Source organism: Xiphophorus couchianus, chromosome 10, assembly GCF_001444195.1.
Source record: "Xiphophorus couchianus chromosome 10, X_couchianus-1.0, whole genome shotgun sequence".
Classification (NCBI taxonomy): Eukaryota; Metazoa; Chordata; class Actinopteri; order Cyprinodontiformes; family Poeciliidae; genus Xiphophorus; species Xiphophorus couchianus.
Genome location: NC_040237.1, coordinates 14,623,584 through 14,648,718, shown reverse-complemented (window position 1 = coordinate 14,648,718; position 25,135 = coordinate 14,623,584). Strand labels below are relative to the sequence as shown.

Sequence of the window (25,135 nt, the reverse complement as noted above, 5' to 3'; positions counted from 1 at the left end):
GTCCCAAATCACTGGCATACAATGCAATGTTAGCGGATAGCAGCAGTCAACAATTTCACAAAATCAACTGTAACTCGTCATTTCCGGACCTGGAGAAGCAGAGGTAGCCTGGTGATACGGACATCGTTTAGCTCGTGAGTGGAACGAGCTAAACTATGGCGGAGGCAGTACAGATATAGGCGGCTATCAGGGAACATTGAAACATTTTGTGCCTTTTATCCACACGAAAACTCAGTTTAGTATCACTAAAAACTATTATTTCTGAAAACTCTGACCTAAGTGGAGATTTGAGAAAGCTCTGTAGTTGTGTTTGCGTGCATGGAAAAACTGAAATTTAATGTATGATACCCAATCAACATCGTCTTGTGTTTTAAAAACTTTTCATTGTGATACATTTAGTTCACCCTGTATATACCGGTCCACCGGTCCACGCAAAGGAACCGCCTGAAGCCTTGTTTAATTCCTAACAGGAAGTTGTAGCAATCTGATCGGCTGACATAAATTTTAGCTTTGCGCCACACCGCCCCCTATGTGTTTGGCATGTTTAAGACAACACTGAGGTGCATATTTGTGCAGGTTGGTCAACTTTTCTAAAACTGATCCCATGTGTATATTATCTTTTTAAATGATGTAGCAGAAAAAAAACCCTGTGTGTTCAAGGCCTCAGTCTCATGTGAAACGTAGACATTTAAAATCCACTAATACGGCATTGTATTTTATAAGTAAAAACATTTTCACTTCCATTTGTTTTAAATAACTAAAATTAGCTAAAAGCCTGAAACTGACTTCCTATTAGTGGAGAGGCGTTAGTTTGATCACAATTCAACACCAGGCAGATCTATTTTTATGGGTACGCTGTTTTGGAACTAATGTATCCCCGCCTAGTAGCGTTTCAATATTTGTAAATTTTCTTATCTGCCTATTGACAGGTGTTTTTTGTAAAGCTTATTGAAAATATTTTTTTAAAATACAACTTGGGAAGCTGAAATACATACACACAGTGCTACTAGACACGCTAGTGGCTGGTGTTTGCAAAGCAGCCAATCCATTAGCTCCATTTACTTTCCAAAGCAATGATTGGCGGTACCCCCTATAATGTAGACAAGGAAGACTGTAGATGTTAGCATCTGCTGTACTATCTGTTTATTAAGATATATTTAGTGTTTGAACTAAGAAAAAAGGCAGTTCTAAGCGTTGTAAGGGAAGGAATCAAGTATTCGTAGATATTAGCGATCCCTAACCCCAGTGAAGACTGGAGTTCTCATGTTGTGAAACTGGGCTAGCTTTGCTCAAGGTTAATGTTCTGTGTGTCAGAATCTCAAACTAGCTGATAAAACTCTGCGAAACACAAGATCAACACATTTTCATACCATAATGACCCTTTGGTCCTAAGAAAACACCCTGGCCCTTTGTGTGGTCTACTTCATGTTGTCATTCGGTTTCTATTTAAATAATTTATTGACTCTAAAAACCAGGCCTGAACGTAGCTTGTCAAATTGGACCAAAAAAAGGGTAAATCACAGTTAAATTATGATTCATCATCAGGGGGAAAGTTATTTTCTACTCAAGACCAAGTTGGTTTGGAAAAAGCTTTTCCCTTCATAAATGAAATCGTCATTGCAAATCTACGTCAGCTCATTTATTGAAACATTCAAGGTTGACAGAAAAGCAGAACCGTAAATAACATGTTCGTGTAAGGACACTGGGTGGGGACCCGGAAATTCAACCACACGCAAGAGTTGCAAAGGAAAAAAGGTTTAATTAAATTTTCTGATATTGGTGCGGCTCAGGATGTGGTCATCCAACACAGCACTGAGAAGAGAGGAGAGAAGGCTGGTGATGCACTGATAGGGGGGGATAACTTTGAAATGTTCGGCTTAACTGACCTGTAGTGCAATGGACGGGTGGAGCAGAGAATCCAGGAAGAGACTAAGACTATTATCCAGGCAGAGGTCATACACAGGAGATCGGAGGGAGCAAACTTAGCTTGAGGGGCAGGCAATAGTCGATGGTCGTGGGGCGAAGCTTGAGTCAGGGTCCAGAAATCCAGAACAGTAGGTATCCGAGAAGGGCTTGGCAGGAGGGGTCAATCCATGGGCAGAAAAGGGTCAAAGAAACACCCAAGGCTTATAAGGAAACGCTGGATCACTACTGGCTCGTGGCTGTCGATAATCTGGCAAGGAGGCAGAGGCTGAGAGGAGTTTAAGTAGGGCAGGGACCAGGTGGAACAGGCAAGCAATCAGCAGGCGTGGCAGGTGAACTGAATGAACGTTAACGCACAGCATGGACAGGACAGAACATGGATCATGACAGTTCCGGGATAAGTAGTTGGGGGTTTTTTTACAGTGCTGTACGTCAAACCCACCGACGTATACACTCTTTGGCTGCAATAACACTCTCGTGTTATATTTATAACAGAATTATCCCTTTAAATTAAAGACTAATTATTTTTACTTTGCACATCAAACACGTGTTTATACATGTACTGTAAGTTTGTTTGAACTTCTTATCTTCACCCAGAAAAATGTAGAGGCAGGATTTACACTGAGCGAACGCTCCCCGCATTCTGCTTCTGTTTGCTGTTCCAGAAACACGTCCATGTTTGTCTGGACATTATGCAGACCTCCCTGGAAAAAAAAAAGCTAAATTGGAACAACTTTCCTCTTAAAAAATTGTCCCTCTCAAAAATTTTGACAGCTAAATTAAGCAGAAGGCCTTTTGCAAGAAGAAAGCAATCTAACACTTTCAGCAGCACAAACAAGAGCCCTCTTGAACTGGATTTGAAGAGAGCAGAGCAGAGAGGGATCCTAGAAGTTGCCACATCAATCCGCGCTGCTCTCGAAATCCAATTTGAACGTTTTGTGGTTTATGTGCATTCTCTAGATAAAACAGAACATTGCTAGAAGCACTAGAAGCCGTCATTTGAGTAAGATCGTGTTTATACAGTGTAAATTTTGCTTACAGATTTCCTTCTGTAGCATATAGTCGCTGTAGCTTTTGCAGCGATTATTATTCCATCAGCCAGCATTTTGACCAACTATGATTATCAAGAGTATTTTAATGATGGTCAATAATGCTGACATTTTGCATAAATATTGTTTTAATTCATCAAACAACGCTTTATTTTCTTTGCCACACACGTATCTACAGCAACCATTTCTTCTTCTACTGATATATGTTCTAGCTTCACCATGTGACCAAGAATATTACTGACACCTAGTGGCTAAACCTGATATCGGTAAATTAATAAGTGGTTAGACTTGATTAAAATGTTTTAATTAAGTTTGCTGTTAATGGCGTTTTAACTGAAAACCATACATCAACGAAAAAAGCAACATTTGCAATTCCAAAACCAGTTTTGCTGCTAAATTCGTGTGGAAATAGACGTATGAGCGCAACAAAAAATATATATTTAATGGTTTAATCTGTTATTTAGGTTATTCAGCCATGAGATCGGCGCAAAGTGCTGTTATACCCGGTCAGCTTTTAAATGTTTCAGGTACATTTGAACATTTACGGAACTTTTTAGAGAAAACTCTTCTTCACGTGCTGCTGCAACATGTTTAGCATTGAAATGGTAGCGTAGCCTTGATTAGCTCCGGTGAGGCTAACTCTATTTATTGGAGTCTTTTCCAGCGGCCCATCAGATCATTTTTTAAAGCAAAAATTAACTCCCATTGTACCAAGAAAAGCGTCTTTGCCGTCCATCGCTGTTGTTTTGAGGATGTCGCTTGTGCATCAGATTCACAGGGCGTACCAGAAACGCACAAATACAAAAGTTCCGACTGGATTTACAGTATCATACTGCCTTTGAAAAGGTCCAGAATTACACCAAGAATATGTTTCATTCCCCAAATTTGTTAAAACCTTAACAAACTATGGAAGAGCCATTTATGTAGACATCTTTTTCTATATCCATATTGATAATTATAAAAAAAAAATAATCCAGTTATCAGTCAAATGTTTTAATACTTGTAATCTTTCAAATACTTTAGAAAACACAGGTAACACAGAAATCCACAGATAGTTACCGAATAAAAAACTTGGGTAAAACTTTATTTGAAGGGGTGTGACATGACACCGTCATAAACATGACATAGCATCTGTTATGAACATGAAGGAGTTTTCATGAATGTTTACGACTGTTGTCATGAAGTGTCATTCGGTAAGTGATTACACTTTTAATGCAAAGTTGCACTAAAGGTTGCACTAAAAGTCTATTAAAAGTGAAAACTTTGCATTGTTCGGTCAATAATGACCCTTTCAATGCAAAGTTCTACTAAAAAATTGCATAAAAAGTCCACTAAAAGTGCCAACTTTTAATGGACTCTTACTCTTACTTTTAATGGATTGTCAGTACTATGAACACCCATTCAAATAAAGTGTTACCAAAACTTGTTCTCTGCACTGAGCTGTAGAGAACAAGTTTTTACATTTTTGACAGAAAAGGACCGGAGTTAACCTGTAAGTGGGTAAATCATATCAATATTGTTGCTTCTTTTAGGCTCATAGCCCACGAGTTGAATTTAAAACAGACTGCATCACTTCACTGTAAAAAAAACAAAATTAGCCTGGTAAGTTAATATTTAAATGTCGTAAGCTAATATCACTCTGCACCTTTACTCAGATCTCTGTCACATATATTCCTGCAGCAGGGATACAATGAATCAGAGAAATCCTGAGTCAGAGTGGAAGCGGGCTGCATCGTCCATGCATGCCTGTTGACACTGTGGCTGCTGCTCTCTGATCCCTCCGTTTGCCTCTGCTCTGTCTCCGCGGGCGGACGCTCCGCCATCACTAACCCGACCGGAGACGACACGCTCGCCGGCCTTCCAGAGTTCACTGGCCGTGGACGAAGAAGCTGGAATGCTTTTAATGACAGCTGTATATGCAACTCTTAATCCTGCTGGAGGCTGGATGCAGCACCAGGCCAGCGCGCTGAGTGAAAGAGGGCAGACTGTGTCTTTCTTCCATATTTGTGTGCGCAAAGGAAGAAGGGACATTTTTAAGTGCTGATCTCACCGATGCTTGAGCTGTTGTCGTCGGCTTCCTTTTGCTTTGCTTTTCTTTTTTTTTTGTGAAAGATACTGAAGGCGGTAAATCTGTGAGAAGATCATCTTCTCAATAAGTGGCAACCACCTTCATTTGGTTTTGGTTAAGCTTTCACATTTATTTTAAACTCAAATTTCCTTTTTTTTTTTTTTTAGTCAGGAGTTTTTTTCACATTCTGAACATTTTTAGCACAATCTATTCAGTTTGATATACTTTTATAATACCTTTTTATACGTTTCACAAATCCCAAAACAAATTGAATACAAAATGCTGAAAATCTAGCAAAACATTTCATAGCTTTGCTAGAGTCAGAGCCAACTTAGTCCAGCTTTATTTAAAATTCTGTAACTCTTGTATTTGCAAAAGTAATTATAGTGATGTAATATTTTCATGTAATAAATTCATTAAAGCACAATTTGTGTCCTTTTTTTTATTTGTTAGAAGTCCAAACTGCAGCAGCTCCACGCTGTTGCTTTGACTAGACCCAGTCTAAGAACCACAGGTTCACTTCAGCCTCGGGCTTAAATTATTTACAGTCCAAAAAGTAGTGAAGTTGCTCTTTTGTTCATTTTTTAAAAATAGGTTTGCACTCAAGTTATTTAATTAAAACAAACTAATCAAACAAGTGGCAAATCAAAAATAATGTAATTTAAATCAATGTTAAACCTGCTGCATTTAAATTTCTGTCGTTTAAAAAGGAAATAAATATAAAAGCTGGAAGAAAATTTTTGCCAGACTTTTCTAGATCGAAAATATCCCCCTTTAAATGGAGAATTTTAATTAAATTCTCAAGAGAGACTTTTTATGTAACTTTATGTTTTATGCTTGTGTCTGAGGTGTTTGGGTTTGGAGATACTTTGGTTCATTTAGATTATTTACTTGTTTCCCACATTTCCTCTTAATTCTAACAGGAATTTCTCCTATTTCATTCTAAGTACAAACATTTAAACTGACAAATTTACTACTGAAAATACTCAAATGTTTTCAGTTGTTCTGCAGTTTCTCACACAAAAAAACTACCTATGTCCCAACTGGGCTCCCTTACGGAGGCCGAAGCACAATTTCAGCCCCTGGACTCTAGTGGATAATAGAGATTAATACCTGGCTTCATAAACCTGGAAATCTGAGACATAATTATTATTAAAGCTCACATCAGTGAAGCGCCTGGACCAATCACAACCTAATGATTCGTTTGCTAACGCGCGTGTTGGACGTGTCTGACCCGGAAGCGGCCTCTCGTTGCGTTCTGGTGGGTCGTCATCCTACGCGTGAGCCTCAGGGACAAACAAAACGCAGCGAACGCATCTGGGATGAAGCGGCGCGCGCCAAGAAAACGTCCGGCAGCGTGGAGTGTGTGTACGCTGAGCTGCCACGGGTGAAGCAGATAAATGTTTGAAACGTGAACTATTTGATCGTTGTCTGCCGGGCCTAGCAAAAACAAAACCCAAGCTTGAAAGAGCTGAAAGGAATGAGGACGAAATGTTCCGCTTTTGAATTTGAGAAACGCTAAAGAAAAAAACCACAAAAAAAAACCAGCATAGAAATCATGTTTTTCATTAGAATTGATATTTCATGGATCTCTCTTTGCATGCTGAACTGAACTTCTCACCTTCTCTTGCACACCCTGTTGATTATAGTCAACATTCTGCAAAACATTTCTTGATAGTTGTAGATGCAACAGCTAATTTATTTTATTTTATATTTTTTGGTGCGTCCCAATGGTCTGGTTTTTCTGGAAAAGTTCAGAAAACATGCTCTTGTTGAAAAACGGCCATAAACACAGTACCACCAATCAGAAGACAGTAAAGTTGAACCCATGTAGCCCAGATTCAAAACATGCCAAAGAACTGACACCCCTAACATGGCGGTGGCCTACAAACCTGGCCAGGACTGGACCAGGACTGGTCCAGCAAACTACTGTGAGAAGCTTCTGGAAAAAAAAAAAAAAAAGCTTTTTTTTAAAAGACATTTTGTACTGATACTACTCAAACATACGCAAACTTCTGAATCAAAAGAAGAAAAAAAAATTGTTCTGACTAAGTTTTTTGGCAATCAGCAAATATGAACAATATTGATAATTCTTACTAACCTAAAACAAGAATAGTTTGGTCTGATTTTAACTTTAGACGATGAGCAAAATCTTCCGTCTGCGCAAGTCCAACACTGATGGAGACGTGTCCCGAAAGACAGAGTATAATCGCCACTAAAGGTGGTGGAAGGAAAATGTAACTTCAGAATCGTGTTGGTTAAAATGCCCCAAAAATACATGGAAGATTGTGGTTGAAATGTGACCAAAGGAGGAAAAGTTCAATAAGGGGTGTCTTTACTTTTGCACATATTGCTGTGAGACGTTTTCCAACCTGCCACTCGAACATAAACAACAAAGATGTTTGATCGAAATCGCTTTCAATACTACTGGGAAAAAAAAAAAAAGATCCACGGCGATCGATAACAAATCATCTCGAATGTCAATGAGCTCATAAGCGACGCCGGTCTGTGTTTTGTTTACATATTAATAATATGTGACGATAATAACACGACTAAAAATAATCAACGGAAAGCTTCCATGTTCTTGCATGTGGGGTTATTTAGGAGACTTTTGCCCCCTGTGTTTACTCTGCCGTGCTGAGTGTGTGTTTGGGAGAATGTAGATGGGCGATAAATCTGCGCTTGACATCGCTCTCCCTCACCCCCGTTCCTCCCCTTCGTCTTCTCTACTTCCACCCCTCTTCATCCCTCCAACCCTGCCATCTCTAGCGTTTGCCTCTTCTCACATGTTACCAATATGAATCTGGGATTACGTGTGACTGCTGCATATTTAGGAAAAAGTGGAGCGGAGGTGTTGCGGATGCCAGGTTGGACGGATGAGAGGCATCGATCACCGCGTCAGCCCCGAGGACGCGTGGGGCTGCCGAAAGAGTATTAGAGGGTTGAGCCGGGTGTCACGGCCTTGTTAACAGCTTCATTGGCCAATGTTTTGTCCAGCAGCGGCCGTTGAAAAGTGCCCTCAGCTATTTATGGAAAAAGTGTGTGGAAAATATACCAGCAACACCCTATAGTATGATAGTGAAACCCAGAGGAAAAGTACCAGCTTGTGTGAGGCGTATATTTATGTCTCCCCCTCCCTTTATTTCCTCCTCCAATATTCTTGAGCTTCACATTCACCTTCCTTGTGTCCCTAATGAGTCACACCAGGAAATGTGGTGTCATAGCTACCAAAGTCGTGGATTTCTCTTGTCGGCTTGGACGTTTATCTCCATCGGGTCTTTCAGGTCAAATTCACTGCGGTTGGTGTTTGTACGGCTAACGTGTTTCTACAGGGCGTAGCTAAAGCATTCGATGCAATACAAGGCAAAGCCGGCAAATGTACCGAAGAAACGTGAAGGAATTTTCTGTCAAAGACTTTTAAAAAAATGTTTTTCCGGTATTTTCTACTTTGAGTCAATGTTTTTGTTGTTGCTTTATGCTGTGAAAATACAGAAAATTTCTTTTTTAAACCCGAAACGTTTGTGAATATACCAAGAGATATCTGATCCAAAAAAAATGGAAAATGTAAGGGTTTTTTATTATTATTTTAACAAATGTTTGTAGATGTATCAAATATACAAAAGCTATTTCTGACAAAAAAAAAATACTTTCTTTCTTCCAGTTTGTAAATAGAGTTGTCACACAACTGGTGCTGCCAATTCCTGAATGTTCATATGTTGTTGTTTATGACAATATCACAGAAACTAATCCTCGTTCCCTCGGCACAGGAAAAATTCATTGGTTATTATCTATTTTAGTTTTCCTCCGTAATTAAAACCATACTTAATCCCATTCAGTTTACAACATAGCAACATTATGGCAGAAATATTCTTTTTTTTTTATAAAGACCCGGCTATATGTGAATACAGCCTCAGAGTGATTTTAGTGACATTTTTCCCACTTTTTAAAAAAAGAAAATCATCATTTGAAACCGTTTGCTATAGAAGACCTGCTAATTAGCGTCGGTTTTACACTAGCAACCGCCAAGAAAAAAAAAAAAATACAAAACCATCTTCACATTAGTCACATTCACACCAGGCAGTTGCCAGAGCCCAACTTCCAGGAAAGCAGATAAATAAATCAGCTGATATTTAATTATCATTGATGCCGCTTTGATGTGTTTCTGTCCGCGGAATCAGACATCAATTTCCTCCCCTCACCGCCCTGATGCTACCCTGATGCTGTTATTTGGCTACGGAGCGACGTGGTGCCTGGAGCTGTGTCCACTATTGACTGAAGCCGTCCAGTGGACAGGATGTTCCTGAGTGTCCCCAGGCTCCAGGTGGGCTACTTTCTCTCTCTCTTTTTCTCTCTCCCTCTGATTCTCCGCGGACCTACAGGCTGTTTGTTTTTCCGGCTGAGAGCCGCCATTTGCCCCCCTGTGATCCCAACCCATCTCCTCTCTCCGCCTGGGGAAGAATGTAAACACAAGGCAAAGACGTTAGCATGTGCTGCTGTATGTGTTTATTCATCTGCAGGCAGAGTTAGTGTCCACCGCTAAATCTGCAAAAAAATAAAATCTTATCAAAGTATTTGTGGTCTACTTTCTAATAATAATAATAATAAAAATCTTAGTACACTTGAAATAAGGCAAAACTAACTTTACTTTTCTTATCTTCCTCCTGCACCTAAAAATGGACTCAGATTTTATTTTTCTGGCTGATGTTTACAGAGGTATTTAGGCATATATGCGCAAATTAATTATTCCTGTTGTCCTTCTGCTTCATTATAACACAGCAGCCTAATGTCTTCACACCATGCAGCCCCTTTACCGAGAAATGTTGGCGCTGTGAACGTGAAAGATGGCCGCGGCTCTCCCACCAGAGCAGAGCGCGGCAGGCCTGCAGGCATCAGAGACCCAAACAGTTTACACACCGGAACCGCAACATCTTAAACTTCGCACATAGCACCTGTCGTGTCTGCTAAACACTTTCTAACCCATTTAGAGCGGATCATAAACATTGGCAGGACCAGCGCTTACCTAATATGCGTTTCGAGCGGCCTTAGCTCAAGCGGGCGACCAGCACTGAGCAGGTGGTCCAAAGGGGCAAAATGCGCCTGACCTTTTATTTTTTTTAATTTGTATTTTTTACAACTTTCACTTAAAATTCACTCCCTGATTTCCAGGCTGTTTGTTTGGGTCTGAGGCTCGATTTACGTAACCGTGTTCATAACAGAAAGTCAGTTTGATTAGTGGAAAGAGAGGCGAAGTTATTTAATAATATTTCAAGCAGATTAACAGTTCCATCTGTCTGTCCAAAAGCGAGATCACACCCAGGTATTCCAGTCAGTTTCAGATAAAAATAAAAGGAGGTATTTTAACATCAAAATGACCAAAGGGTAATATTTGTTGAAATAGCTGATCATCAAGGACAAGGAGAAAATCTCTGAAGATTTTATGTGACTTTTTTGTTGTTTTATTTTTTCTTGTCACATGTATCTAAATGTGATGTGATTGTTGAATTTCTCTCGTTTTTCTTGATCTTGGACACAATTGGAAATGAGGTTTTTCATTTTAGCAACTTTTTATCCCATAAATCTCCGTTGCCGGAATTCAAAAGCTTGGATAGCTAACAAACCGACACCACACCTGGAGATTTAAAAGCTCACTGCATTGTAAATCACCCTTTGAGACCACAAACTGAGTGACTCTGATGTGCACAAGCATTGATTATAGATTTATTTTTCCTCTGTTTCACTTTACATTCTGTTGCACCACAATGGTGCATAGAAGAAAAGACAAAATACTGACATGCATGTAAATCGCAGAACACTAGTAGGCTACGTTGACACAGCAGGTCTTGATGCTCAATTCTGATTTATTTATTTATTTGTCATTAAATAACTAATAAATAATGGTCGTTCATACTACTTAATACTGCAACCAAAATCAGACTTATGTGTGAACGATTTACGAACCTAAAGTGCCCAGCATTTGCAGAAGAACAGGGTAGACGTCACACGGAGCACCGTTTGCAGAAGTAATAATGGATGCTGCTGTTTTTGTAAACACACAAACTGCCAAATCACGTTGGAAAGCTGTTCAACGTTTTGGGGAAGATGGAGATAAAAACTGTGAAATTCTGGCAGAAATGTTGCTGGAGACTTGAGACCGGTGAGGAGGTTCATCTTTCGGCAGCACAATTACATGGAATGTTACAATGTATTGGAATGGTCCAGTCAAAGTACCTTATCACGCTTAAAAGACAGCTCAGGGACCGGATCAACTTTTAGCCACATAAAACCAGATAAATTAGGCGCTTTGTAAATGTGAAAAAAAAAATTGGATTGTTTGGCAAGAAGCCACAGAAAAATTGTTTCCTTATTAAAAAATAACGTGTTTATGTTTTAGCCTGCTACAGTCCAGTTCCGGGTTCTCGACGTGACGCCTTTCACACGCTCCCAGGAAAAATCCTGGCTCATCTCACTGATGAATTCTGTAATAACCTTTGTTGGATACATACAGTAAATACTGAATTGTCATTTAGATGTAGCCGTCTTATTTAATTATTCGGCTGCATACATTTATATAGTTCTGCCTAAATACAGTTAAAGTTTGGATTTCTGGGAAGTACAAGCATCTTAACCTCTCTTAAAGATTGGTTGTAGACTCTTAACCAAGAGTTCATAGCATCTTGGTTAGCTTTTACTGCACACAACAATCTTGCTTTTCAGATCTGTAAGCCTTTATTTAAATTTGCTAGCTGCTTCTTAGATACTTCTAGATAAATTCAGTTGCATTACTGTTGGTGAAAACTGGGGTAACAGTGTTGATTTTCGAAAGACTCACCATGCAATTTATTATCTCAGATGCTAAGGAAATTTTCCTAGATACCTAGACTATGTGTTAAGAGAAGCTAAAATCCATCTACCAAATATAGTTTCCAATCAGTCCTTTGCGATTATAGCCCAAAGGACTTGTGCTACATCCTCAAACAAGGACCAGTCTGAGGCAGAAATACATTACAGTTGGCGTCAACAAGGTAATTGTGTATTAGTAGTTAGCATGACATAGTTCTTTTCTTGCTCTAAATAGACACATATGCATTACAAACAACCCATAAGATGACATAATTGGTCTGTGTCCCCCAACTAATGCTCCATTGACGCACTTCATTATCAATCATGATTATCCGGACACTGCTCTGAGCAAATGCACAAAGAGAACCGTCCTCTCTGCGACTGTGACTGTGCAAGAGAGTCAGAACAGATAAGCAGACCAGACTGCATTGTCTGCTGAATGCCCTGTCCCGTCAGGTCTGTCCCAACTGGCTGTATTTCTCTAAAAACACTGGGTCACAGCTGATTTTTTTCTCCCCCACATATTTCCTTCCCCTTATACTGGCACTTAGAAAAGTATTCATATCCCTCTCGTGTTGGAACAGGAAGGGGCCTTTTCCCAAACTGTTCCCACAGAGATGAAAGCATGAAGTTGTCCAAAATGTCTTGCATTGAGAGATCCTTTTAGCTGGAGCTATGGGAACTAAGCTCAACTCCTGAACAACGGCTCTACAACATAACCCCCTCTGCACCAAACGTTACACTTGACACAAACCAAACAATTACCATTCTCCTAGAAATTGACGAACTCTAAACTCCTCCATTGGATTTCCAGACAGCCTGGCATGACTAATCACTCCAGAGTCCTTGGTGATGCGAGGTTTGAATTAAGTAGCTCAGACATAAAAACCCATTACATGAATCTCTCCATGCACAGCTAATCTAATGGCAACATGAAGTTTGGAGGTCTGGTGACTCTATAGAAAGTTGGCAACCTCTGCACCTCAACATTGGTTTTGCTTCACCTACCACTAAATTGCTTCCACTTTTAACTTATCCATGACAAAACCATCGAATTGAACTGAAAAGTATTCCCGTTGTAAATAAATAGCGATTAGCATTTCTGATCAGTGATCTGTGTTGAAATTGAAGGATTTTCTGGAGGTTTTATGGTTTGGGGGCCCCATGCCGCAGCTTAGTACACTTCTACCTTGGGCCGATTCTGCCTTGACGGTAGAAGAGATTGGAATTCTAATTCATTAAATTTAGATGAGAGAGCAAATACTTTTAAATGAAAAATTTTGTCATCTGAAATACGTGAAGTAAATCCGCACCGTTACTTACGTCACCATCTAGACATTCATGTATCTTACTACGTTATGATGCACATTAACATCAATGGCTGTGAGAGCTTGACGTATAAATTTGTTTCTCGGCTTAGTTTTTCACAACTTTGTCAAACTGATCTTTGACCACGGGATTTATGAACCCCAGAAATGTGCAAAAAAGGATCGTCAACTCCTCTTCCTCACACCGAACGCATCTGTCACCGCGCCCTGCGGCCATGGCTCTACCTCACAATGATTCGCCGTTATCTAAAATGTTCCGATTTATGAGGTTTTTGATCTATGGACAGTATTTTCTCTGTAACCTGAACCTCATTTTCAACCTCTGTTATTCAGCCACACAGTGAGGATATATGACCCAATCGGTGCACTATATTGTCATGCTTCCAGAGCCAAAGAAATGTAATTTCAACACCACGTTACTCCCAAGTGATTGCCATATATATTACCATATCTTTTTTATTTTTTTCTGGAAGTGGATGCTGTCACATTCATTCCAGAAGAAACTTTGAAAAGCTTTATCACTGGGGAATAAGAGCTAAATTACCGTTCCACATGATGCATCGCTGAGGTTTATTCCTTTACAGATAAATATCTTTCTTCGGTTCGCACGCCTCAGGCATATTGCCTTTGTTTTTGAATCGCCTTGCTTCTCCATTTTCACCTGCAGTCATAAGTATTTGTTATGTTTGTCTCTGATATCATGAACTGAGCTTAGCTAGAGCCACAGACAGGAACAGTTTGAGGAGCTGATGAAGAAGCTGATTGTTTTCCACATAATCAATACCATGTATTAAAGCCCTGCCATCGGTAGGGTTTTCACAAATCTTACGGTTAACATAACCCGGCAAATATTGACATTTTTAGGAGAAAATTAATTATTTAAGTTTCAGTTTTATATGTAAGTAGTTGTGGGAAGCCATTTTATTCAACTGTTTTTGTTCTTTTTCAATCTTATTGACAAAAGAAATTTTCCACATGACGCTGATTGAACGGTTACATAACCATAGATGTTGAACTGTGCATTGCCCTTTTGACATCAACAGCAACTTGACGTTTTTTGTGATAGTTGAAGATGAGGCACTTAATTTTTTCAGTAAATCCTCCCATTCTTGGCAAAAAGCCGCCAGTTCCTGTAACTTCTTGGGCTGTTTTGCACAAACTGCACGTTTGCGATTTTCCCCAAAGCTGCTCAATGATACTGCGTTTAGAAAACAATGTTTTTTTTGCCAATGACGACTTGGCCCTGTGTTCTGAATTATTGTTATAGCAGAAAGTCCAGCGACATCATATGCAGCTTTTATCAGGTTGACAAAAGCTCATTTTCCTCCCGTGTTTTCTGATAACTTTCTATTTCCATCTTGCCATCAATTTTGACCAAGTTCCTTGTGCCTGTGTCACTCACACACCCTAAAATAATTATTGTTCCACCTTCATGTTTTACAGTAGGAATGGTGTACCTTTATTATATAGGGTTTTGTTGTCCTTAAATTAAATTAAACAGCTACAGAAGACTATTTTTAGAGAATCCCTGGTGTCAGCTAACGTTACTTTAGGTTCTTTTTTGCATGTCAAACATTCTGTCATGTGAACACACATTTTTTCTTAATCGTTTACAAAGATATAAACGATCTCCGTGTGTACAGGGCCACTGAAGCCTTAGACATTTCCTTGCTAACAACTTGGGAGTGTGTTAGCAAGGAAGATTAGAAGTGCTCGTCAACAAAAGATGGCGTAATCCACGACATGATGTGAATCATGGTCTTTACAGTCCATATATAAAGCTGTTAACTGTAAGTATTCATATTATCTACAGTAGGAATTGATAAGCGCTATGTTAGCAACAAGAGTTGCTAACATAGCAACTCCTGTTGCTATGTTAAAGTACAGACATGACATGCCAATGAGTGAGTGGCGAGTTGTGGAGATTTTAACACTTCAGTCTTTGCATTTACATTTCAACAATTTTTAAGCTGCTCTATGATTCTATGAGAGAAGACTTGCTCTTGGAAAAACAGATCTTGTTTTTGTTTTTAAAATTCTGTGGACAACACCTCATCACTTCCAGAATAGTGGAATACTTCCCCAGTAGTAAACCACGGATAACCAGTGACCTGGAAGACATGCTGGACAACAAAAAGGTGTTCCAGAAGGGAGACGGGATCATTGAAGAGTGTACAAAGTCAAGATTATATTGTATTCAGCATCATTTGAGCTACTGCGTTATGCCATAAACTACGGTTTTATAGGTGGTGGGCTCCACAATTTCGTGGTGAAAATGAGGCTTTTTGGAAGATGAAAAGATAGTTTTTGACCAAAGGATCACCCCAGGGGACTGTACGCTCACCATTTCTTTTCTCTTTGTAGATACCAAGTTCATAGTACAAGTCAAAGGCCTGGATGACTCTGCAGTTGTGGCTTGTGTTTGAGATGGACAACAGACCTTATAAAGAGAGACACTTTGTGGCCTGGTGTAAGACTAGAAGTCTTACGTCAAGTGTGAACAAAAGGATATAGATTTTATAAGAAAGAGGAGTATATCAAATACTATTTCCATCATGTTAGAAGTTGTAGTGGTGATGGAGGAATGTAAGTATCTGTTTGGCCACCGAAGACGGCAGGTCGAACTGGAGAGGCAACAGTGAAGCTGTATACATAAAGGTGTAGAGCAGAATCTTTAGTTCTTTCAGTATTTATATTTGAAAAAACAGAACAATCTCACTGATTTTATCTCAAACCATACGAGTGAGATTCATTATTAGGCCTAAAGTGTCCTCAGTCAAAAAAATACATTTTTGTTGAGATTTTTTGTTTAATGACACAAAATTTAATAAAGTCAAATTTTGTCGTGCAGCTGCAATTGAAACAAAAAGATTAGTTTAGACATCAATATGCAAACATTTACACCTAAAAACAAACCAAAAAAATAATTAGTAAACCTTATTCCTCGCAAACAATCTTACATGTACTGCTGCATAATTAATAAAGGCTTTGACTTGTAAAAGAACTTTAATGCGCGACATCCGGCTCCGTGCTGGCACCTCTGGCGCTCTGCTCCTCCATTTTCTCCCCTGTGTTTGGCTTCAGTGCACTTGGCTTAAACAAAGATCCCCATTAGTGTCAGAGATGCTGTTTGATGCCCCTTAACTAAGTGGGATAGTTAAACAGAAGGAAAAGCTCAGTGTATTCCCCGTCTCTCCAGTTACTGGTGCTTGCATGGCTGTATTATGATTTTTTTTAAATAGTTGGTAGTTCTTGGAATGGTAAACCTTTAGTCGTAGGTTTTATAAGTGATCATTTGCTTCTGTGTGACCAGTTTTCCTGGACAGCAGCGAGTCCAGTTATACAGGCAGCTCCCTCAGGAACTTGTCTTGATTGGTTAGGGGCTGACAGGGTGGGAGAGGCGCTCCGTCTGCTCCCAGCTGAGCTGAGTCTATAGGGAGTACAGCCTTCACAGCCTTTTCCTCATGGAAAGATGAGGTCTTCATCACCGGTAACCCTCCTGCTCTGCGACCAGCCACTTTCAGATGCCCTTCAAACACTCCTTCCATGGATTTTTGGATCCAGAAGACATTTTTAATACTTAAAGCTGGAAACCCGGTTGAGTGAGCACCACGCCATGGTTTTCGATGATCACCCTCCAACCAAAACCCCCACCGGTTCTTAAAAGGATTTTACGCAAAAGAACAAGCGAGTTCAAACAAACCTTGACCTTCCACTGTGCCGGGAGGAAGTTGGAATGAGCAAGGGGCCCTGAGGAGTCGGCGGAGGAGGATTAGGATCAGTGAAGAGAGCAGGAATGAGCTGCTTTATATGTGAACTTCCAGCACCATGCCAAACCTGCTGGCAGCCCAGCACAAGAGGATCAAACTCCTGCTTTCTCTACTTCTACTGGTCATCAGCGAGCAGGTAGTGTGCCAACGAGGCGTTTAAAACTGGATTATGACACGTAAAACACCAAAGAATCATCTTTAAGTCCTTTCGTTAACTCTGTTGGTTCTTTTCAAAAGATGGAAGGCATTTTTTAGGTGGAAGAGCTCCCTTTATACTACACATTGATGTGTAAATTTAATCTCCTATTGGAATGTCAGACTGAAAGAATAAAAATGGATGACAGAGAGAGAGAGATTAGGTCTTGTTTTTTTCCTACTTTCAGAATGGTTTTTGTCAACGAGTTATGGATCAGGTTGCGCTCTATCAATCAGCTCACACATAAACTGTCTTGCAGAACAGAAATCGGAGTGAGGCTCAGTGTTTGAGTTTTAGATGCTGTGATTGCGCTGACCTCACAAAAAACAGAAAATCAGGACTGCCTGGTCATAATATGAGAGGAACTTTGATTTTTAATCAAACCAGGTTAAACGCAACAAACCAGAATTATAATGAATCTCATTTACACAAATAGTATGGGGAAAATTTTTTTTGGCATTCATTTTTAAGTCAGATCATTTGGTAAATGGTCTGAGTATTGGTCTCAGTTTTCCCTTTGCCAGTGAAATCCATCCTGGTCAAACACTCCCACCTAGTGGACCAATTTAGATACTGCAGAATCAATTTAATTTCGATATAAGTCAACGAAAACACTAGGAAAACAGAACACAGAAATGTCCCATAAAGACAAAAACATGTTTTATGATCTGTTGGGTATTAGTAACACCTATTTTTTCGAAGTTGGTTGCAGATTTTTAAATACATTTTTATGTTTATGTAAATAATATACATCTGTAAAGACTTATGTCCAGGTTTTGATACAAAAATCTACTGTAAAGATCCACCATTTTATGTTTTGAGTGTTTTTTCACCAATATGTAACCTTTACTGGTGCTAGAGAAGAATAAATATCAAATTAATTTAAAAAACAATGTGTATACACAGTATATATATATTTCAATTTAAACATTTATTTCATAACCACTTGCTAAATATTCAGTAGCATCAACACTTTACAGTAAAAGTAATCATAAATATGAAAGTATATATAAAGAAGGTTTTAAATGAGTTTGCTATTTGGTTGTTGCCTGAAGATAACATATTACACCCTTACAAGACAACCTACTGGAATTAATGTCTTGTCCTTTCACATTTTATATATTGCTTTGATATTCACAAGTAAATTAAAATAAATTAGATGTTGACTGCAGTAAGGTTTCAGCCTTTAATACTAGACCTTGCCCTTTCAGTGGGTCTTTGCAAGAAAAATGAAAACCCCTGTCATGAGTGCATGTTATTGTTACCTTAGGACATTGAAAATAAAGGCATATCTATTTTATCCAATTCCTCTTAAAAATAAGTTATTTTCCAATAAAGCATTGAGAAACCCAACTTTATGAATTTTCTCTTCTTTTGCTGTGACTCTGCAGAAAGCGACAGCCTCGTTGCTCGAAAGCCTCATTTCGAAACGCATGGAGTACTGGCAAAACTGCAACAGCACCCTGACGTCTGCTCCTTTTCCAGCAAGTGGTGAGCAAATGGTGGTGATTTATGCATCTCAAACGGACTGCCTAGACATAATGTTCCTTTTCTTTTTTTAGGCAACTACTGTAAAGGAAGTTTCGATATGTTTGTGTGCTGGCCCCATTCATCTCCAGGGAATGTGTCTGTCCCCTGTCCTCCCTTCTTACCGTGGATCACAGAGGGTAACGTGTTTAACGTCTAATCTCATATGAGGACAAATCTGTTAGTCTGAGTTCCCATGCTTCCCTTTCACCGTTGATTCAGGTGTCGCATCTATCACCACACTTTCTCCTCTCAGGAACAAGTGTCACTAGTGCAAATGGATGTTTAAAACTGTAAAATAAAATATAATATTCAAATCTATGTTTGCATTAGGTTGGCTAACGTTCAGGGTTTCCTACACCTAAAATTTATTACGCTTAAATGTTAACACTGAGAAAAGTGGTCTGTACTCTATTTCCAACTCCTTTGGTTTTTTCTTTTCAACATTTTAAACACGTTACCTGATACAACTTGTGTAAATACCCATTAGCAGCTAAAGAGCTCATTGAAATTTAGTGAAAGTGTTTTTGCCCCTCATCAATTTGTTGTGTCAAAAATGACGTTGACCGTTTTTATTGCGCATTTTCTCTTGTTGCTTCAGACGGCAACAGGAGGGCATATCGGGAATGCTTGGAGAATGGCAGCTGGAGAAAGATGAAGAACTCCTCAGATCCCTGGCGACATGATTCTGAATGTAAGGAGGACCAATACTTTAAAGACAAGGTAGTGGGATTTTTCTTTGTTTTAAGAACCTTTACTAGTTCAAATTTCACTTTGTCTTTACAAATGACTCTACAATCCCATTTCATGACAATTAATTGAGCGTTAAGTCTCTTGTATTTTGCATCTAGGAGGATGAATTGCTGCGTCATTCCGCCCTCCGGCTCATCTCTGTTATTGGCTATTCCCTGTCGCTGTTCTCCCTCACTCTGGCCACTCTCCTCATGGGTATGCTGAGGTCAGTAGATGTTGGAGGGTGGCTCCGGTGGCCATAAAAATAAAGTTAACATTTTCATTACACAAGTGGGTACTTTAGCTCAACTTTGAAGGTTTGGAGGACAGCGGACTTAAACAAACACTCGATTAGAGGTTATAGAAACACCAGCCGTCTTTCCCACCACGGTCATTTTAAAGGGAAAAGGATTTTGGCCGTTCGAAGAAGTTTGCCCATTTATGAAAGTTGTAATTTTCATTTGTGTTTTAGCGGGGCCATGCTGCACATTCACTCGCTTCAAACGTATGGAGAGCTAAGGCAACACGTGATTAATAAATCCATTGAGCTGATCAGTCATCACTAACAACATTAAAACCACGAGACAGTTTTACCTGTAGCTCCATCATTTCCATTTCCTCCTATTTTACGGCGAGCGCCCTGGTTAATGCTGTTAAAGTTGCGCAGGAAGTTCCGATCAATGCTCCCGTATCTGCTTACCAGGAAGCTGCACTGCACCAGAAACTACATCCACATGAACCTGTTTGTGTCATTCATCCTGCGGGCGGCCGCCGTCATTTCGAAGGAAATCATCTTCCATCTCATGTACTCCAACCTGCCCAAGAACGACCCGGGGTGGAACTCCTACTCCAGCTCTGCGGTACTCTCAGCGCTGCCTTGTTTTTCATGTATAAGCAGGTTTAACTTTAACAACTTTTGCCTCATTCGTCCAAAGCGTACGCTTCAGCTTGATCTTTTCCCTCAACAGATAGTGCTACTGTGCAAGGTCTCCAAAGTGTGCATGGAGTACTTTGTGGCGTGTAATTACTTCTGGCTCTTGGTGGAGGCTATTTTCCTTCACACGCTGCTCTTCACTGCGGTGCTGACCAAGAGGTGCCTGTTGAAGAAATACATTCTGCTAGGATGGGGTAAGTCATGGGCGCATGCAGACTTTGTTACGGGGAAGCGAGGCTTTAAAAATGTCTGTCAAAAGTTGTGTAATTACTATGTACAATTGGTGTCATTGGGCTCCTTAAATCACCCTAATTGTGTTGTTGGAAGGTCCATTGGTTGAACACCCAAAGAGCCTTCCTGAATTTACACCTTGTTACGCCTGGAGGAACTCATGATGATGAGTGCCTTTAAGACATTTTCTTAAAGGCACTGTATAAAGGATCATATTACTGAATACAATCACTTATAAGTAAAAACACAACTAAAAACAAAAATATTTTCACTGTAACAGAATCGACATCATATCTATATCCTCTGAGATCCAATTCTAAGCTATTTCTGTCATGTATAAATGGTTAGGTTTTTCAAAAATAATTAGTCTGAGAAATAACAGTTTTAAAATGCTGATGTACTCGGGGAGAACAGCATATCTCGCTTCTGTCATGTTCCAGGGACTCCCGTCCTGTTCGTGACGCCGTGGACCGTGGTTAAGATTCTGTATGAGAACACGGGGTGAGTGTTTAAACACATGGAGTCCAAGTTTCTCCTTGAACCGATTAACATGCTCTCTGTTCACACTTAGCGCTTCTTTCACTCTCAAGGTGCTGGTCAATCATGAACAGATGGTTCTGGTGGATAATAAGAGGCCCGATTACTCTATCAGTGCTGGTAAGAGATGTTCCTCAGGCCACTCTGTGGTCAAGTTGACTTCAGAAATTGATATCAACTAGATTTCTGTTTGATTGAACAATGCATTGCTCAATCTGGATGGTTGCTATAAAGGAGAATCACGTGACAATGTGGTGATGCAACTATAGTCACAAGCATATTTGATATTTACTATTTCTTTTGCTAATAAAGGCGTCTTACCTGTTATGTTTGACGTTAGTGGTCATCTTACACTCCAGTCCAATGCGATGCGTTGAAATGTACCATTAATATGTTTATGCAGGTCATTTTCTTCATATTCATCAAAATTCTGATGCTGCTGTTGTCGAAGCTGAAAGCCGATCAGGTGAAATTCACCGACTACAGATACAGGTACTCAAGCCGCTGAAGCCAACTCTGGGACAAGTTTGACGTTGACATTTAGCTCCAACATTTGTAGGTTCCTGATTTAAATATACTGGTAAAATGTTAATCCCACATCACAAATTTAAATGTCACACCCATAAATTGTGGGCGTAAATGTCACCAAGCAAACAAAACCAGTGTACATACTTCAGAAACTTCTTTCCTTTTTCTACTGCAGTATTTTCTGCCTAGCTAAATTATAATAAATCTGATCGGCCTGTTTGTACCTTGCAGTTTGGCCAGGGCAACGTTGGTGCTGATTCCCCTGCTGGGAATCCATGAAGTGGTCTTCACAGTGCTAATAGATGAATGTATGGAAGGCAGCAGCCGCTATGCCCGGAACTTCATTAACCTCACCCTCAGTTCCTTCCAGGTAGTACAAAAACATTCATATTTGTACACAGGGTGTTCATTTTGGTTTTGTTCACCAACATCATCACGCTCTAAAATTTGTTCCATGTGTTTTTCAGGGATTCTTGGTTGCTGTGCTGTACTGTTTTGCTAATGGAGAGGTATGGTTTTGGTCACAGTATTGTTCTATATGAGGAAGGAATAATTAGGTTGAGTGTAACAGTGCATGTATCAATCTGCCATCAGTTTGGTGGACGCAATTATATGGTGAAAATAAAGGTAATAAACAAATATTTAAAAATAATAGACAGAAGACCACATTTTCTTTCATTTTGGTATCCGCCAGGATAGTTGGTAAAGTTTCCACACTAAAGCTAATAATAATAATGACAGACATGAGCTTAGAACCAACCAAACAGTTTGTAATCAACAGTCTGAAAACGGTTCTGGATTGTGATCAGTGGTTTCAGTGGAGTGCAAGGGGTAGACATATGGGAAGCCAAATGCGTCATAATTCTCCCAGAGATCTAAAATGTCCTGTTACACCTCTAAAAACTTTAAGTTACGCTGTGAAAGCTTGTAGCTTACTTCTAATGGGAGAGGCAGGGCTACTCTCTATGGAAAAATGTAATTTGTGTAAGCACACAGCTACAAAACCGTAATCAAACTTACTAGTGAGAAATCTCGCTGCTTAAGTAATAAGTTATGGAAAAAGACTCAAACTTGCAGCGAATACCATGGCGTAGTACTGTACCGACAGTTAACATGTAATGCTGTTTTCTTGTAGGTCCAAACTGAGCTGAAAAAGCGCTGGCAACTGTTTTTGTTCACAAACCATTTCAAGGTCCGGACCTGTTTTCGAGGAGCAAATCTCAAGCACCTTTGGAAGTGTACTCGGCGGCAGCACAGGAAGCGCTCTCGGCAATTTGACTCCTATGGCGAAGGCCCCATTTCGACGGCTCGCCCACACCTCCTCCAGGTGGCTGTGCAAGCGGGAAGTAGGCCTCTTGGACTCTGGCCACTTAAAGGCCAGGAACTTGAGGGCTACGACTCAGCAGGGCTCGACATTCTTACCAGGAAGAGTCTTTCCAGTAGCGACGGTGAGATGACGCTGGGAGAGACGATGGAGGAGATTTTGGAAGAGAGTCAGTTTTGAACTCAGTTGGTAAAATCCAACCAAATTTGATGTGCAGACAATGAATGTATTCTCCAAGTAGAATGAGCCAACTTCAGGGGATGGGAAAATGGTTTTAGAAATGCAGCTTGTTCTACAGAGACTTGTATTACCTGTACAAAAAAAAAAGAAATTCCGGTTTATGTGGCAAGGATTTATTTGCCTATATCTCTCTGGGGGTTGTGATAAAGATTCCAACCCTAGGTTTAATCCTGTGCACAAAATGGATAGGTGATGCAGCCAAAAAGACTTTTACTCACGAGCCACTCGAGCCAACCACCTACTCTGACACTTACCTTAAAGAAGCTGGAATTGCCAAACCAGCAACAGACATCTGTGTCACTGGTTACGATGGAACGCTGCTCCAAACCCCAACTTCCATCGCATTTTTACCGCAAACTCGGCTCTCCGACTACCTCCATTATCGGCTTTGAGGAGCAACAGCAGCAGGTCTCCAATGCTGCCATGGTCTTTTCCAAGGTCACACAGAGACAGTATAAAAAGCATCTCGGACTTGGCTCGTGAAAAGTGCTTTTGAATCCTTGTCATTTTCTGCAAAAATACTGATTTCAACACAGGGAGTGAAGGAAAGGAAAGCAGAACTTATGGTATAACTTCATGGTAATATGGAAGACAGCCTATCTGTGAAAAACGTGGTGTTCATTGGCTCCTTCTAGTGATTCACTCAAAGCCTCATGTAGTCTCCACCCAGTACCAATCGCTGTAACCCCTACAAATACTGCATCCATCATCTTCTGTGAATAGAAAAACTTGTAATTTGCCTTCTTTTTCTTGATTTTTGATCATGTGAAGATAATTTGCATTTTCCTGTGAATTATCGTCGCATTATAATTTACGTTAACTCTTATGTGCTAAAGTATTTCATAGTCTTCTATATTTTGGATCAACGCTGCCTCCTTTGGTACTTCTATGTTTATGTGAAAAAGCATAGAGGTTCCTCACAACCACAAGCCAAACTATTCTGCCTTCATATAATTTAAATGCAGAATTCTCCGTGAATTTAATCTGGGCGTTCTTGTGATAAAATGGACTCGACATTCCTTCAAATTGTTACTATAATAGTGAACTGATGTAGAATGAAAGTGTTTTTCTTTATAATCTCCAAACTACCATAGGGTAGGTTATTTTTGATGCAAGGAATGAAAACTTATTAGAAGTACTTCTGTAATCAGTTGCTGCTTCCTGACTTCTTTTTTTTATGAATATGGTTACCGTTCTCTTAAATTCCACAGGAACCGTAAAGGGTTAACTTGGAGTTTATTAATTTCAGTTCTTTGAAGTTAATTGTTCCTTAATCCCTTGTGAGCGTTTAGGAAAATGAAATGCATCGCTAAAAGTGGTCGAAGCTAACCAAGCTAACTGTAGCTTGTTAGCTTCGACCGCTGACGTGGGGGAACAGCTGATGGGAAAGCCGGGGGTAATTTCCAAACAAGTATAAAACCCGGAAAGCACAAAAACAAACATCTTCGTACATGTAAAAGTTTATTCTCGATGGAGTCAGACTGCACTGGAGGGGTGCAGCGGATTTGGTAAGGTATTGCAGCCGCCACGTTCAGTCAACGTTAGTAAATATAGAAACATGAAATATAGACGTAGCAACTGTTTGATGTGAAACTCTAAATTGTTAATATTCCCTAATTAGCGTTGTATTCTAGCGATATAAATATTTTTATTTCGAGATAATTTAAGTAGCTAAAATCTGCTTAAAAAGGAGGTGGTATACATTTCACTAGCCTGTGGACTTATTGACATAATTTGAACACGATAAGTTGGCATGTCATTTTAATAAAGGTGAGGGAATTACTCTATTTGGTTCACTCGTCATCCTGGTGTTTTCTTACAGTTAACCTAATCTGAAGGTGTCACAAAACACATTATATGATACTGTATTTACATTTTCAGGGTTTTATTTGTTGCTATTTCTCAGAT

At 39.7% G+C, this 25,135-nt stretch overlaps 1 protein-coding gene across 1 annotated transcript; it reads left to right on the top strand.

Annotated features, from left to right (window-relative positions):
• Positions 1 to 16,260: 16,260 nt before the first annotated feature.
• Positions 16,261 to 23,708, top strand: glp2r (glucagon-like peptide 2 receptor). Its single transcript, XM_028030211.1, has 13 exons — positions 16,261 to 17,114; positions 18,566 to 18,665; positions 18,737 to 18,841; positions 19,303 to 19,424; positions 19,553 to 19,659; positions 20,137 to 20,293; positions 20,402 to 20,561; positions 21,039 to 21,099; positions 21,189 to 21,255; positions 21,539 to 21,627; positions 21,895 to 22,033; positions 22,131 to 22,172; positions 22,799 to 23,708. Exons 1-13 carry the CDS (start codon positions 17,037 to 17,039, stop codon positions 23,165 to 23,167), a joined length of 1,596 nt encoding a protein of 531 aa, XP_027886012.1. The 5' UTR covers positions 16,261 to 17,036; the 3' UTR covers positions 23,168 to 23,708.
• The last annotated feature ends 1,427 nt before the right edge of the window (positions 23,709 to 25,135 follow it).